We start from the raw sequence: 17,897 nt of genomic DNA, 5'->3' as shown, positions 1-17,897 counted from the left end.
TAAATTAGATTTTATACTTCAGGAACTAAGTCTGAAAGTTGCCAACAGTCAAAGAAGCAAATGTGTTTTTGTTCGAACACAATCAAAAACTGATTATGTTTTAATTAAACTGTCCTTTTTTCACTACACCGCATATAACTCAATTAAAATACCCACAGGAATAATATTGTTTGGTCTAATATGAGTACTCTTGTCTTTTAATTTAAGGGCTGATTCGTTTGCAAGAGTTGATCAAAGCTCCATCTAGATACAGTATTAAAATCAAGATCCGCCAGCTGCCAACAGGAAGTAAAGACGCCCGTCCTCTGTTGAAAGAGATGAAGAAGGGGAAGGAGTTCTACGTCATCTTTGACTGCTCTTACCAAACATCAGCTGATGTTCTAAAGCAGGTGAATAACACAAACACCTATTAGTATCTCATATCCACACTGGGCAGAGGTCATTGTCCTCACAGCTTAGTTAACTTAATGCCTAAAATACAATAGTCTGTCAGACATTCTATTTGAATATTTCAATGGAGCATACTCCCTGTGCTATTTTGGCTTTTCTGAATTGCTTTTGGTTTAATATTCACTATGTGCAAGATTAGTCAAATTCTATCCCCTTCAGAAATCCTATGTTCGTTTCCAAATCCAAGCAGAGCCTATTTCAGAGCTAGACATACACATTGAGAACCAAAAGCTGCACAGAAGATTAATTGGAAACACAACGCTAACATGAGCAAATTGTGACATATACTCACTCAGATACTTGTTAATGCAATGCATGCAAACAATATAAAATGAGGCAATTCAGAAAATGGATGAAATGTGTAATTAGTCCCAGGGTACGGGATAGTGATAAGGTTGGATGTTGTTAGGGAAAGAAAAGATTATTTATGCTGGCTAGAACAAAACTCTGGTGTTAATTTATAGTCGGTGGGAAAATTGAACCATATCCTGTCTCACATCCCATTTAGATACTGTCCATGGGGATGATGACTGAATATTATCACTTCTTCTTCACCACGCTGGTAAGAAACATGTTGTCAAGCCACCTTTCCAAAATCTAATCTTAATGACATATAAATCTTGTTTTTATTAAAGTATGAGCAAGACCTTTGAATCTTGTGGTTTATTATTGAAACTCGACTGCAAAATCTGATAATAATTACACACTGTTCCATTGTGTCAATTAAGTGTCCTTTTAACCTTCATAAGTTTAGATGTGTGTGTCCTCCTAGAGATTCTGTCATGCAAAGATTATGCAGATGAACTCAAACATCTGTGCTTTGTTTTATAATAAGATTGCTGGATATCTTCAGTGCCCTTGGTATAATTCCATGGTATTATACTATATATTGTTCCAATGTTTTAATCAAATTTACCCTTGCTGAGTAACTCACCTCTACTTTTCGGTCTGTTAATGAAAATCACATTAATTCTGCACTGATAATGTTGTTGGTGTGTCTCTGCAGGACCTGTTTGCCCTCGACCTGGAGCCGTACCGCTACAGTGGGGTCAACATGACGGGGTTCAGACTGCTAAACATAGACAGTCCTCAGGTAGCCTCGGTGGTGGAGAGGTGGGCCATGGAGCGACTGCAGGCCCCCTCCAAAGCTGAGACTGGAATGATGGAGGGAATGATGACGGTGAGTTAACCATTCACTTCACTCTTTTCATTCTTGAGGTTAACAAGTGCAGACGGTATGTTTCTCAGTAGGGACACCAATGTTAACAATGTCCTCTCTGATGGGATTGTGACAGTGCTACACAACATGCTCAACAAGTCTCTTGAAGCCCATTCATTTTCTACAAGGCTAAATCATAAATAGAAAAACATTTGGACCGTCTTTAAGCTTGTTAACTAAGGAATGTTGGCTGCAGCTGAGAACAACAGACCATTTGATTTCCACACTTCCTTGTTTACCTGTTGTTTTGATTACAGTCATTAAAGCTTCCCAGCTCTTTACATTTTTAGGTAAAGGAATAAACATAATTTCCCTCCAAAAAATTCCACAATCAGAGGGAAATCAATCAAATGGAAGTTAATGTGTTATTTATTTACATAATGTTAACATTGCCTGTCAAACATGGCCAAAAACTATACTCTGAGAGAATATATATAAATACATAAACACGTAACCTATTCTGGGAAACTGCACAAGACCTTTACACAGATTTAATTGGAGCCCCTCATCGCCCACACTTGAGTCAGAATACGGAAATCCACCATGTTGCTTTCTGATTGTGTGTACAATCAGAAAGGTACTTTGAATAAAATTGCTCACCAAATTGCGCGCACTGTGGCTGATTGTGGTTAGTTTGATTGCTCTCCATGTAGTTTGTAAAACTAGGACTGCATTTTTGGGTACACTTAGAGAAACCATACTATGCCTGTACATCAACAGTTCTGAGGTGATTTGTAATCCCCGGTGATGATGATGGGCGTGCGTCTCTTTCAGACTGAAGCAGCTCTGATGTACGATGCTGTCTACATGGTGGCTGCTGCTTCGCAACGCGCCTCCCAGATCACTGTCAGCTCCCTTCAGTGCCACCGACACAAACCCTGGCGCTTTGGATCACGCTTCATGAACATGCTCAAAGACGTGAGTTTGGTTTATGAGTGTGTGACAAACCCCTCTTCCTCCATCCATCCATCCGTTTCACAGCCTGCTGCCTCTATTTCATTTCCATGGGTGCAGAAGCAGAAATAATAGAGTTAGAAATCAGATGATGAACGTGTGTGTGACTATTGTATTCAAAATAATTTTTCTCAGGAGATAGGGATTGACGTCATGAGCTTCATGTTGGAGGTTTCTTAGATTAGTGAGTTGTCAGGTGACTACTGATGAGAGCTGCAGGTTTCTACATGAACATGTAGTACAAAAGAGAATAAGCTCAAAAACATTGTTTTAGACAATTCCTCAGAGTTTATTTTGAAATTTATTTGTTCAAAATTTCATTCTAGGTCCTCACTGAACCTTCTGACAACATTTTATGAAGGCTGTCATAGTAAGCTTTATTGAAAATGAAGAAAAGTATTAGTTTCTTTATAAAGTGTTGATCTGACAGCAGACGGGATAAGAACACAATGAGACAAGAACACATTTAAAAGCAAACATTTGCAGAAATCTTTGAAAATCACGCAGCCTGTTCAGAGGTAATTGTCTTAGTTTAACTGTGGACTTTCTCAACTCTGCTAAGATATATTAATTTGAATTTAATAACCGCCTCCCTTGTTATATTGCACTCTCTAATTAGATGTTTCTTTGACAAATGAGCTTTTCAATTGCCCATGGGAACAGAATATTGAAGGACACAGGCAAAGCCAAAGAGCCCAGAGAGCAGGGTGTGAGTAAATGAACTTTTTCGCTGTATGGCCTCAGCAGATATTGTCTGTAATTAAACACACTGAGGTATAAAATGTTATTCTTTAGGGATTAATGATGCATTTCTCTGCATACTGTCTTATGCTCAATAAACATGGCATCCTATATCTTGTTCCTTTTATTACAGTGCATTAAATTTAAAGGACCATACTGGTGTTTTTCATGTTTTAACCCATTTACTCCATATCATATGTGCTTTACACTACCAGCAAATATTTTCCAAAGCTTATCATATAGTTTTTCATTGGTTAGGCTTAGTAAAAGCAATGGACTCCAGAGCACAACTCAGAGGCAGGCAGGTTGAGCTAAAACTAAGTTTACTGTGTCTGAAGTGCAAAACAAAGTTTGTCACTGGGTGAAAACAGAATGGCTGAACACTGAAGCAATCTGGCAGGGAACTGAGGTGTGTATGTGGCAGGTTTTTGGGCAGGTGGAGATCAGGTGACATGGAAATGAGGGAATGGCATGGTCTGAAGTGACAGGACAGGTTAGTGGCAAACAATGAAACTGATATTAAGAACTGGTAGAAGCCATCAAGATTGGTTTTCATTCATTTTATTACTGTATGAAAATAAACTTGAGAGACTTGAAACTTTCCTGAATCTGTTACAGTGAGCATCTTGTCTATTCTTACTTCTGTCATCATTGTTTGGTAATTCTGTTGAACCTGAGCAAACCTGTGAAGTCTTGTGTTTGACTTGTGGAACTCAAGTGATAAAATTTTAGCTTTAGTTGCTCTGCTCCTGAGAGTTTTTTTTTTTATTAGAGATGAGAGTAGATCACACTGTCCAGCAATGGATGAATTTCCAGTGTCTGCTGTGGTTCAGGAGTCTGTCACATTGCTGACCTTGTAGCAACTCCGATTTTACACCAGAGCTAAGTGTGGCATTCAGGTTCTGTTTTTTTATTTCACTCTGACTCATGTATTTATTTTATAATGTCAGTCAGGCTTTACGTTAGCGTTCTCCCTGTTTCCATGTTTGGTTTACAGGTATGAACCAGGGCTGATTTGAAAAGTCTGCACTGGCTTATTACCAGTGTTGGTTAGTAACTCCATGTTTACATGTAATGGTGTTACATAATTAAATTACAAAATAAATGTGATTGTACTTGTTACAGTTACTGAGAAAAAATATGTAATTAAATTACAGTTACAAATCAAAATGTTGGTGATTAGAAAGGGGTTACATCCAAACATATTCTTTTCAGTAAAAAGCTTATTTGTAGAATATAACATTCATTCTGTTGCTTTGCATCTTTTCGTTGTGCAGGAATGCCTTCTTTTGGCATATTTTCAGAGCAAACGGGTCAGCAAAGTCATCAAGGGTAGGATGGCTTACAATACAGGCTCCATTCATTTGGCAGTATGCGCTCAAATGTGTGTTGCTTTTGATTGGTTCTCTTGTTTGAATTTGCACCGCTTATCGTCTGCCAATCAAATCAATGTGCATTATCACACAATGATTATGTAAATTTAACAACAATCTAATTATACGTGCTGTTCACTGTGGTTGATCATTTATCACAAGTAATTAACAAGACTCTGCAAGCTGATTTTGATACTGTACATAAACCTGTGACTGCCTGGATGGTAGAAAAAAAATCAGAAATATTAAATGATGCATATAGTATACACAATTTAAGTTAAAACATACAAAAACATTGATGCAGTTCTTCAAGATTGCATCTTAAATTATAGCTGTGAAGTATTATCTGAAGTACTCTTGAGCAAAACGCTGAATCCAGGCGTGCTGCTCTGTAGCTCAGTCTGCACTCTGCTCTCATGGCGGAGGGAAGGCAAAAATGCAGTTTCGCCTGCAGGAATTACTGCTCTATCATATATTTAATACTAGAAATCTTGCAGATAAAGTTTCAGGAAGTGCTTGCAGTTCAAGAAAATCAGATTCAGCTTTGTGCACTTTGACTGTTTTCCTAAAATTTACATATGCACATGTTAAGAGTTTGTGACGTTGGCGTATATAGGCCCGAGGCAGAGGTGGAAAGAGCAAATGAAGTTTTTCTCGCTATGGTGCTGATTTGCCAGTCCAGTATAGATATTCAGTGAGATTTCAGTAGTGTGTTGACATCTCATTCTCATCCTCTATATCATCTGGATTCTACAATCCGAGAAGATCCATGTCATCACTACATGTACAGTAATGACACCAACACATGGTCGAGACAGAGACACTTTTGATTGGTGGGGATTTAAAAAGAGACTTAATGACAGAAATAAATCTGGACTTAGGGGTCAAGTAGGTCTCACAGATGTGTGCAATGAGACTGTGTGAAGCGGTCTAATCAAAGAGCAACCTCACCAAATGATACCCTGTAACCTTCTATAGACGTTAAAGATATTTGTATTAGAAACGGATGTCAGAAACTTTACGAAGAAGATAACGTTCCTCATCATGCCATCAAGTTTAATCTTGAATCTTATGTTTGTGTGTGTGCGTTGTCATGTGGGATGCTACCCCTGTCAGTAATGTACAAATTCTCTTGTTCAGTGCCAGAGATAGTGTTAATTTACTTAAATCATAATGAAAAGCTTGTGAAACAGCACGGTATGATGATGAAGTAATTCCATTCTGTAACCAATATTGTTTTGTTTATTGCTTGTTTTACATTCATTGGTTTGATAGAATTATTTTAATTTGCAAACTGATGTAAGTATCTGTTTAAGGACTGAAACAACAAGATGATGAAACACAAAGGCTCAGTGTTGTTTGGCTTCTCTTAATACAACTGTAATTGATTTGAGATCCAGACTGAGTGAGTATTTTGTAGAATCTAGGTCCAGGTGTAGCACTGAACTGAATTAACTACCCAGATTTCAGCTAAAACATTCATACTTAAGAACAATGAATTATTGCACCAAGGCACAGTTCATCCACAGACCCAATAAAGCCTTTCCCTTTTACCTCAAACAAAACAAAACAAAACAGTTTTCATATGATTTGCGGTGGTTTGCAGCTTTTGAAAGTGCCATTTGCTCACTGGCATTTGGTTTGTGTCACTCCAAGTGCCCCCAATAATTTCTAGCTTTGAGAACACACACACAGCAAGGTGCAGACCAGTGTAAGTTCATCAAAAACAAACAAGTCACGCAGCACCTCTACCATATACCATGCTTTATTTCCCAAATGTATTTGACTTCCTCTTCCAAATACACAGAAAAAAACCCAACAGCAATGTCTCTTTTCAAACATAATAATATTATTACTCACAATAATCTACAGGCTTCGTTGTGATCAGTTTCACTAAAAAAAACTCTCATCTTTGTGCCGCGGGAAGAAACTGTTCACAGCAAGTTGTACGGATTATCACAAGTAACCGTGGTGAATAATATGCATACACAGCATGCTTTGTTTCCACAGCTAAACTATGTTTATCAATCTGTGATCATCAGAACAACAGCCTCATAAAGGAAAATGTGGTTGTGCGTTAAGTTTTGTCAGTATCCTCATATAAGAAGGTTTGATACGCAGTATGAAGACGCTTAGTTTTGGGTGAACTGCTCCTTTAATTATACTTTCAGTATAGCCAGAAAATTTTAAGATCATGACATGCTTTGGGCTGGATATCTGCACAGTTACAGTAGTTGTATTGATTTGTAGATAGCTTTATACTGTCTTCTTATAAAGAAGTGTCCTCTGTCAGCACAGAATCAAGATGCAGCTCATTTCTCTAAGCCCTCTGTAACACAGATTTAACCTGACTGTTATTCAACTGAGCTCACTTCATTATCAAGTGCATTCAAATATCTCTGAGCTCTGCTGCCCACCCGCTGCTCTCCACTCAGACAGAGGCCATGCCTGCCTGCTCCATTTACATCACTGTCTACCATGTTACATACTCAGAGACACTTATTATTTCCAGGATCAAGCCAATGCAAAAATCTCCATTAAGATGCAGTTAGCCTTTGTCAATGTTCTTTACTTATTGAGCACTCATCAATTATTCATTTTTTTTAAAGACATGTTTTCATTTTTTCCAGGCTTCTGCTTGATTTTGCATTTATGTATATGACAGTAAGAAACTGAGAGATTCATTGGTTGTATTCTCTGCTCCTTCTTTGCCACAGGCACAATGGAATGGCTTGACGGGACAAATAATTATAAACAAGACGGACGGCCTGCGGAAAGAATTTGATTTAGATGTCATCAGCCTAAAGGAGGATGGCTTGGAGAAGGTGAACTTTCTGACCCACGATCGTACAGTCAGTACAGACTGTTATGTTAGACTGTCAAGGAGAGCTGCACAGAGTAGAAAATATAGACAAACAAGGCCACTGCTATTCACTGTAAGATCATTTTATTCTAAATTTGCAGAAAGATGACTTGTCTGTAAAACAACATACGGTATAGCTCACTGAAAAATACAGAAATCTTGAAGTCTTCTGTCCTCATTATACCTTAAAAGAAACTTTTTGAACTGTTTTGACACACAGCTCTTGCAAATAGTTGTAGGTGTCATTTTGAGCTCAAAAGTTTGTGGATGTTCCTTTAATCACACTGACAATGCTGCTCTCGTTTTTGGCAGGTCATTAACAGGTCTGTTATATGTCTATGACAGATCTCTTCACTACAAAGAAATTAAACTTAACACAGTTGGAAGTACAAGTAAAGGCAGAGTAAACTACAACAAAATATACTTATGTGCTCTAACCAGAGTCATTATTATTTTCCACATTTTCATTAAAGTTAAAATACGAGTATTCAGGTTCAGGTTACTTAGATTTGGTTTGCAGTAGGAGAAGACAGGCATCCATCTTGACACACATTTTACAGACAGCACAGACAATAGACAAACATGATAAAGTGCTTGAGGCTCCAATAATCAGGGCTTAAAAAGAAAAAAAAAAATAAAAACACTAAAATACATCACCGCTAGAATAAAAAAGGTAAAATACAAGGTAAAAATAAATAAATAAACATTACTTTTATAGCATCTCTGCAGTGTTGCTACGTCTTGTTCATCTGAGTGATGGCTGCTGGAACAAAGCTATTTTTATACTGCTTTGTTCTATACCTTGGGACTATAAACCTCCGACCAGAGGGAAGAAGCTGGAATTCACTGTGCAAAGGGTGGGAGTCGTCATTTAAAATTGAGCTGGTTATCCACTGTAACTGTCTGGTGTACAGGGACACTGGGTTAAGCTGTGACTCACCGATCAGCCTATTAGACCATTTAACAATTGGATTCAGAGAGTTTCTGTTCTTTAAAGATAGGTTTCCAAACCAGGACATCAAAGAAGAAGATAAAATTGACTTAGTAAAAGCATGGTAGAATAAAGTCATCATGGTTTTGTCAATATGAAAATAGGTCAGTTTACTCAAACAAAACAAACGCTGGTGCCCCTTTTTGCACACGGCTTCACAGTTTGCTTCAAAGTTCAGTTATGAGTCAATAATTGTCCCAAGATATTTATAGGATTACACACATTCCACTGTCTGACCCTTAATGTATATGACTTCCTGTGTGTGGGCATGTCTTCTAATATCAATTATCATGTCTTTAGTTTTAGATATGTTTAATTGAAGATAGCATCATGGCTGGTCTCATTGTCCTCGAGCAGACTAACAATATCTGCATACTTTAAAATAGTCCTATTTTCACGCCTGCTCTGACACATATTTGTGTCAGACCTCGTGGGGAGCCAGTGAAGGAGAGAACCTGTACACTCACTCTTTGTGTCTTATTAGTTACAAAGTCAAGAATCCAGCCCACAATATAGTTACTAAAGTCAAATTGTTCTAAAAGCCTACTAGTTAAAATATGGAGTTGAAAAGTGACTGTGGCATCTTCTACTCCTCTGTGTGGCCTATAAGCAAACTGCATGGGATCAAGTGCATGTTCAGTTTTTCAAAGGTTTTCATTAAAATCGATGTGAGAGCAACCGGTCTAAAATCATTAAGAGTTATTATAGAGAGTAAGCATTGTTGTCATACTTTCCTTTAAGTTCAGTGCTATGCAATTAAAATGCTTTCTCTTTATTATTTCTGCAAGACAATCGCGGGCAACAATCGCCTGAATAAAGTGTGGAAAAAGGTCTGTACTTTAGCTGCCCCCGCAGACTAAAGGAATAGTAACACTGTTTATTGATTTACTCTACCTGACGCCCCCTGTAATGTCTCCCATTTTCATATAAATAAGTTTAGGTACTGAATGTGTGAACATTTCTTTATAAGACATGACATTTCAAGACATTTTGTTTTGTGTTCCTTTCCCTCTCCCACTCTCTCCATCTTTGTTCCTTCTTTTGTTGTATTATTTCTGCTTCCTAGTCTTTGTTTCTTTTCCCCTTTTTTGCATTCCTTAGCTTCATCATGTAAAGGTGACTCGGGCAACTAAGGATCTTTGATATCCTTGTCCAATCAGCACTGTTAGATTGTCATGTGCATATGTTATCTCTACAGATTGGTGTGTGGAACTCCCAAACAGGCCTTAATTTAACAGAAAACAACAAAGACTCATCCACAAATGTCACTGACTCAATGGCCAACAGGACCCTCATTGTCACTACTATTCTGGTATGAATATCAGTAATTATTATCAGGCAACATTTGATCAGGAAAGTCTTGATAAAACTAAAGTCTGTACTGCTGTGTACCGTGTGTGTTCCAGGAAAATCCGTATGTCATGTATAAGAAATCTGATAAGCCGCTGTATGGAAATGATCGCTTTGAGGGATACTGCTTGGACCTGCTCAAAGAGCTCTCCAATATTTTGGGCTTCTCCTACGAGGTAAAGCTGGTGTCTGATGGTAAATATGGAGCTCAGAACGACAAGGGGGAGTGGAATGGCATGGTGCGAGAACTCATTGATCATGTAAGTATGATCATATTGGAGGACATTCAAATGATCAGCAGTATGTTCTGTCTTAGACTGTGGCTCTACTTGATGTTTTTGCTCTGTACCAGGTGGCTGACCTTGCTGTGGCCCCTCTCACAATCACTTATGTGAGGGAAAAGGTGATAGATTTCTCCAAGCCCTTCATGACGCTGGGGATCAGCATCCTCTACCACAAACCCAATGGCACCAATCCAGGAGTATTTTCCTTCCTCAACCCACTCTCTCCTGATATCTGGATGTATGTGCTGCTGGCATGCCTCGGTGTCAGTTGTGTGTTATTTGTCATTGCCAGGTAAGCTGTCACATTGGGAAAAAGTGAAACAATTGGATATGGCTCCCAAGACTTAAATATTTTGTTAAAAAATACATTAGCAGCAAAAATGCAGGTACCTGGTAAACTTAAAATGTGCTATTATCAAACTATAAAGGAAGGAGTCTCTGTATGTACGGTATGTATGTATGTCCGTCCTTTCTTGACAACCATTCATCTGAACGATTTCAACCTTGGCGGGTGTGTTGCTGAGGACCCAAGGACGTGATGTATCAAGTTTGAAGTTGTTTGGTTGAGAAATGTATAAGACATCATTAAAAGAAAACATGAAGCAGATCTTAACCTCTCCAATATGGCAGCCATGCAGACACATAGCTGCAACATACAGCAGCCAATCAGGAGTTGTTTCTGTATCTATAGAGAAACATTATCATAATGTTTTACGTGTTGGTTCATCACTGTTATAAAGGAGTGCAGTGTTGAATGCAAGCTCATTATAACTGATAACTTATTGAGAATTATTAGAAATTTCAACAGAGCGTTTCTATTTTAACCAGCATAGCTTTTCTAGCCTTTATGGATGTGGTTTAATGGCCCAGGAAACTCACAGACCAATTGCATAAGTTGTAAATCATCTCACGTGATGCTACGTGATGCCAGTCAAATTTGTGCATTCTGATAAGCGTTGAGACTCAAGTCAGTGAGTGAGATACGCACAGTGGCACACACAGGATAGAGACAAGATGAGAGACTACAGTCGGAGAAATAAACGAGTCAGAGAAAAATAATTTCACATGGTGTGCTCTGAAAAGAGAAAAGTAGACACCGAAAACAGAGCTTTTAATCAAGAATGGACAGACTCTTACATGTTCATTCCTCCCACAGGCAGTTCACGGTCTCATATGTTCTGAGACCGTGGCGATTGTGAAGCGCCACTACGAGACGAAGCACAAATCTTTTGAGCAAACATACCCACTCAAACAGAAAATAAACAATCTAAGAGCCCAATATGATCTATCCACTTTATTCCATATTATGGTGCACATTTTTTCAAAAGCTCTCTGTTATGTATTATTTTATTATTTTTAAATGCAGCCCTCATTATACAAGAAATGAGAAAAGAACATGTATTTACTATTAGGGTAGTTATTATTTAACATGTGTCTCATTAAAGTCATCTCAAAATTGACTTTTTAATTCTTCACCTTTAGGTTTACTCCCTATGAGTGGTACAATCCTCACCCCTGCAACCCGGATTCAGATGTGGTTGAAAACAACTTCACTCTAATAAATAGTGTCTGGTTTGGAGTTGGAGCACTCATGCAGCAAGGTATTCTCACTAAACGGATTTCACTTTGTGTTAGAGTTGATTTCAGACCTGTTAAATGTTTCAGTTTGGTACAGCTGCTTCTACCATCACATCACATTATACACAGAATAATGTTTATAATGTGCCTGAAAAAAAAAAACCAAGGTTGTAGTTTGGCTTACTTTTCTTGTATGTTGTAGTCGTCATTAGAATCATAATGTACCCTGTGTTGTTATCTTAAAGGATCCGAACTGATGCCTAAGGCCCTCTCTACAAGGATCGTTGGTGGAATATGGTGGTTCTTTACGTTGATCATTATCTCTTCATACACTGCCAACTTGGCTGCCTTTCTCACTGTGGAGAGAATGGACTCACCAATTGACTCTGCAGATGACTTGGCCAAGCAAACCAAAATAGAGTACGGTGCTGTGAGAGACGGCTCCACCATGACCTTTTTTAAGGTAACCATCATAAAATCATTAGATACACTTTATCCTCTTATCACTGACCAGTGAGTGGGGAAGTTAGTGTACAGCAAAGAGGGTGGGACACAAACAAGAACACCACTTTTGATTTTAATTAGCCTGACAAGTTTTACCCTGTAGCCTTCAATCCTCAGTCATTATAGTGACATGACATGTGCTATCTGAAGGGAGGGCAGTTGGTGAAAAAACAGAGTTAAAGCTTAGAATCCTAAAAACTTCCTTATACATGCGGCTTAAAAAAACCTGTGGGCAATTTTTCCTTTAGCACAGCAACCAGTATATCTGAATATACCGAAGAAATTGAATTAACTTGGGCAGATTTGTACACACTTGTCACATTACATCCCATCCTATTCTCTGCCATGAATCAGAATGATTGCTCCAGTCAGCAGATAGTCTCCAAATACTGTTTCATTTGAAATATTAGCAACAAGCATCAACCATTGACCATATATCAGCATTATCTGTTCTGTGCAAACCTCTTTGTTGTCATTCGCTGTGTGGAGCATCAAGAGGCATTGCTTTAAACCTCTATAAATCCTAATTGTCATTCAACAGAAATCTAAGATCTCAACTTATGAGAAAATGTGGGCATTCATGAGCAGCAGGAAAAACACAGCTTTGGTGAAAAACAACCGAGAGGGGATTCAGAGGGTCCTTACCACAGATTACGCTCTTCTGATGGAGTCGACCAGCATTGAGTACATCAGCCAGCGTAACTGCAACCTCACACAAATCGGAGGCTTGATAGATTCAAAGGGCTATGGTGTGGGAACCCCTATTGGTAAGACATATGAGCAAGAAACTACACAGCAACAATAACCAATAACACAGCAACACACTTTAGTTAAGGTTATGTCGCAAGTAATGACAGTAATGTTTTTTATCCTGCTGCTGCTTTCCTGTGTAGGCTCTCCTTACAGAGACAAAGTTACCATCGCCATCTTGCAGCTTCAGGAGGAAGGCAAGCTGCATATGATGAAAGAAAAATGGTGGAGAGGAAACGGCTGCCCAGAGGAGGACAGCAAGGAGGCCAGTGCTCTGGGCGTGGAGAACATCGGTGGCATCTTTATTGTGTTGGCAGCTGGACTAGTCCTCTCAGTTTTTGTAGCAATTGGAGAGTTTATTTACAAATCCAGAAAAAACTTGGACATTGAGGAGGTGAGTGTCGGCCAGTGCGAGTGGCACAACAAGTATTAACTCACTAGGGGATGCGATCAAGGACTGTCATGACCCTAAATACACATTTGCGTTGTAATTGTTGTCTTCAGAGGACTACGATAATCACTGGGCCAACAACAAAAATTTGTTTCAAGTCTGAATGTGTTGAACTGCATTGTTACAATCAAAACAAATTACTTTTTATTGCAGAGTTTAGTGTTTTCAGTAGTTTTGATGTAGAGCACATGAACATTTTAGTCTTAATTGGAAGAATACATTTGAAACCCTTTTTATGATGACAGATGGTTGTCGACGTCTGACATCGTGACACTTGACCATCTTGGCCTTGCTGTTTTTTGCAAAAAAAGTATTGTAACATTATTTTGTGTGAAGAAAATGTCATTGTCATGCCATGATTTTGTGGGTAAGTGATGGTAAGTGGTATCTTCGGAGGCATGTTCGTCATGTCACTTTAAACAATTGCAGTAGGTTTGAGAGTATTCTGTTATAAAAATGTTTGCGATTTTCATATTTATAGCGCACAGAAACTTTGACATAAAAGCACCACTTCTTACCACTTTCGTATGTACTCATGTATTTCGAGACGTCTTTTGATTTTATCAATGACTGTTGTTTCCGATTTGTTTATGAATGAGCGCTCCCTCGAGATTTGATTCATCAAGTTGCTTCATGTCTACACTTTTTTTTTTCTTTCTATCATATGAATTTCATGAACATGCATGTATAAGTTTTGTCATGTCAGAATTGTCTCAGAATGACTAAAGTTATGTCAGAACATTACATTCTTAACCCTTTTATTTCTGGTTGTTTGGTTTTGGTGTGTACTCTCTTCTTTTCTCTGCATGCACGGCCTTTTCTTTTATGGGACTCTGACATAATGACAACCATTTGATATCATACATGAAACTTTTGCGTTACATCAAGAAGATCTGAGGTCTTGTAAAACTAGTATGTCTTTCCCATTTTTTGCATATTTGATTGATGATATTGGTGATATTTTTTTTTACCTTTTGAGTTCTCTTTTAAACATTCATTTGAGCCATTTCTGGGGAACACTTTTCATAAGACACTTCATTTATGGTACCAGAGAACTCAGGTTACAGGATAAGTAACCCAGTTCTCCTTTAAACATTTGTTACAGTGTCTCAGGATATTGTTCCCCGTAGAGATTCCTCACTCATGTTATTAGAGAACAAGGGTTATAGGATAAGTACCCTCAAGTTTTCTTGTATAGTTACTGTTTTCAGCCTGCACTATAGAAAACACATTACACATTTTCTTTCTATATGCTTATATACTACACTGTATATCACCAAGGTCTTATTTTTTGCATACCTAAGTGTCGCTTGCATTGTTAAGTTATCCAGACTCTGAAAACAAACTATTGTGCACTTGCAAATCCTTTTCATGCATGATTGGTATGAAGAAGTGTATTTTTAAACCACTTTAAAACACACAAAATCATCATTTTGATGTATCTTTTTTTTACCCTAATGGTTTACCAAGGAACAGGATGTAATACAGCTATCCCTAGCATACTTAAACCATTGAAAGATTCAGTGTTAAAGCAGGTGGTCATTAAAGCCATCACATTGGCTGTTAAAAGCTTTCTTTCTCGCTGTTTTCAGCACTGATCAGGTCTGCATTTACCTCACTCAGGCTTAGGCTTGTTAATAACGTCCTCATTAGGGAGTGGATTATAAAAACATATTACACACTCCTGGTTTAAAATGTGAGACTTGTCCTGTCACACAATTCAGAAAATCCTGCAGCTGTAATGAAACTCCTCCCTAAAATCTGACAGGTAACACTGAGCCTTGCTTGTTTTGTCTCTACATTATAGGATTTGCGTCACAGTCAGTGACAGAATTTCAGGTTTTGAACTAATTATGCTTATGAATGAGGACAGTTAATTGGGATTCAACAACCATCATTACCCCGATTTTTTATGTTTCCTAAGAAAAGAAAAAAAGAGATGTTTGTCCAATGCCCCATCATTAATCCCTGCAGTGAATCAATTAGCAGATGGAAAATGTAATTATGACTGTTACATGGATAATTTTCATTAGGCAGCTGTTCAAAATAATGCTAATTTGGATGAGTAAGGCCAAACATTCAATGTGAATCTAATGTCAGTGTTGCAGTCATTCAGTCAATAGAGCATCACTAGTATGCACATAATGACATTACAGTTTTGACTATCTAATTAGTATCACTGGAGAGCTGACTTTAATATGCAAAGGTTTAACTGTTCCTGGGCACAATTTGAATGTAAGATTTAAATTCAAAATGTTAAACTGAGTTTGTTATTTCTCATCAACAAAACACAGAACATTTTGACATGAAATCAGGACTCATCTGGTGCAAATTTTAACTATTCAGGTACTATCAGAGTTTTTATATGAACTATTATACAAGCAATTACAGTAGTTTACAATGCTTAGCTCTTAGTGGCAAACACTTATTTGTTCTAGCTTCTTTGGAGATGTCTCAGTCACTGAAATAGTGTAATGCAAGGTCAAAATTAAACAATAAACTGTAACTCTTTTGAAGAAGTCCACTGCATTGTTTGATTTTGACCTGGCAACTGTTTTGTCTTTCTCCTTTTTTAAACAACATGTTAAAAATTTCACCTATTATATCTATTCTTTTTCAGCACTGGATTCCGTTCAGTGCTGTGATTGAAGATCTGGGAATCTCTTTAAAGTGTCACATGACAATGAAAAGATAAATCCAAGCCAAGGGGAGGGCAGGATTACACAGTATGTTCCTTTTGCAATACAAAACACAACAACAACCTAAAAAAGGACACGGTGTGCACCCATCATCAAGGATATTAGGTTCTTTAATTCATTTCATTTCAGTCCTGTTCATTAATATAATTTATTAGTAAAGATGAACTTTAAAAATAAATGACATATAAATATATCCTTGTTCTTGATATATGGACAGTGGATTGCTTTTAAACGAACACCATTTTCATCCATTTAATCAGGTCCTTGAAGCCGCATCAAAAGACATTTGTAGTCTGATGATTCTCTAAACAAAACCTATTAAACCCAACTGCTTCAACTGAGGTGCACAAATGAAACCTTTTGACTACATTCGACAACATTGACTAAACTGACCTTGACTGTTTAGTTAGTATTGTTTAAATCAATAAATAAAGTGAATCAGCAGCTAATTGGATCTAATTGTCAGTTGTGGACATGAGATATTCTGGCTGCTCAGCTGTGAATTATAATATAAACAAATATTGGAATATTCTCTTCTCAATTGTAACCAGTTGACAGCAGCATACATCAAATGCATGAATAACCTACAGAATGTAACTGTGTTCAAAGAATGATGGCTTTCTTTAAACTTTGCAAATATCAGCACTGCTAAACTTAAAAATGATGCAATGCTGAATCTAACTCCCAGAGCACTGAAGTCAGTTAAAAACAATGTACTTGACAGAATTGCAAGAATTGTTTTTGCTTCTCCAGCTGGCTCTTGACACTGATATATTTTGGCAATTTCCCCATGACTGTTAAATAGTCGTACTCCAGTACGGTATGGCTTCTTTGATAGATCTTGAAAGGCAGTTTTCCTTGTGCTGCCAGTGTTATACTTGCAAGTTAGTGAGGACGGTTCAGACAAGAAAACAAGTGTGAATGTAATCTGTCACGGTACAACCAGCTGCTTGTTAATCTGACGGTTGAAGACCAGGGTGCTAGCTAGCTAGGGTTGGTATGTCCCCTGGTTTCTCTCATTTCTCTGGGAGATTACAGTATTATGGTCCTCATTTATATAATCCTGTCAATGGGATACAGCCCCCTTCTCTGCACTACCCCCAAAATGAAGTTCATAGCGACTGCAGCATGTAATCAGTTAGGATACAGTAGCTCAACAGCTTATAAGATTTATGTTGTGTGGCAAGAAGGTCATGGACCTTATGCTGGGATTGATTATACAAGTATTGTGTCTTTCTCTAGGATTTTGACCCCTGATAGAGAAACTTGAAAACTATATGGATTTTCACTCCTGAGTTCTATTTTCAGGGGTCTACAACAGAGGTCACTGTGGTGCTACTATTTTTATTAGTGTAACATGCATTTTTACAGTAAATAAGCTAAAAGCTAATTCAAGTATCAGGGTATAATCTGGTGTTTACTGAGGTGAAGACCTCACCACCAGTGTGATCATATCAGGGATTTTGGTTTGTAATGTTCTGATGTTCCAACAATTGGATTGTGTGCTTTTCTGGAAATTTCATGTTTGTCTGAAAATGAAAGTGGATATGGACAAGTTGTTTTTGCAACCATCATCCTGCAATTGCAATCTATCTCACAATGCTTCTGCTTGTCTAGCAAGATCTACTAAATGACATTTGTATCTGTGGCATTGAAAATCAGGAAGCATTAGCCTGCAGGAAAAGTCCAG

The 17,897-nt window shown here is 37.8% G+C and overlaps 1 protein-coding gene across 3 annotated transcripts in view; it reads left to right on the top strand.

Annotated features, from left to right (window-relative positions):
• The window catches only part of LOC122984536 (glutamate receptor ionotropic, kainate 1), a 31,090-nt gene extending 15,091 nt beyond the window's left edge, over nt 1–15,999 (top strand). Inside the window, exons 4-16 of one of the 3 annotated variants that reach the window (XM_044355049.1) lie at nt 208–389; nt 959–1,012; nt 1,457–1,630; nt 2,444–2,587; nt 7,455–7,562; nt 9,380–9,421; nt 9,790–9,903; nt 9,998–10,201; nt 10,294–10,517; nt 11,708–11,826; nt 12,049–12,266; nt 12,849–13,074; nt 13,201–15,999. In XM_044355049.1, coding sequence (XP_044210984.1) covers nt 208–389; nt 959–1,012; nt 1,457–1,630; nt 2,444–2,587; nt 7,455–7,562; nt 9,380–9,421; nt 9,790–9,903; nt 9,998–10,201; nt 10,294–10,517; nt 11,708–11,826; nt 12,049–12,266; nt 12,849–13,074; nt 13,201–13,490 — 2,099 coding nt within the window. In that variant the 3' untranslated portion in view covers nt 13,491–15,999. Of the gene's footprint in view, nt 1–207; nt 390–958; nt 1,013–1,456; nt 1,631–2,443; nt 2,588–7,454; nt 7,563–9,379; nt 9,422–9,789; nt 9,904–9,997; nt 10,202–10,293; nt 10,522–11,707; nt 11,827–12,048; nt 12,267–12,848; nt 13,075–13,200 lie in introns of those variants that run through there. The other 2 variants (XM_044355050.1, XM_044355051.1) reach the window with 2 other exon arrangements.
• Nucleotides 16,000–17,897: the final 1,898 nt, after the last annotated feature.

Source organism: Thunnus albacares, chromosome 6 (genome assembly GCF_914725855.1).
Source record: "Thunnus albacares chromosome 6, fThuAlb1.1, whole genome shotgun sequence".
NCBI classification, from domain to species: domain Eukaryota; kingdom Metazoa; phylum Chordata; class Actinopteri; order Scombriformes; family Scombridae; genus Thunnus; species Thunnus albacares.
This window is presented reverse-complemented; position numbering and strand designations above follow the sequence as displayed.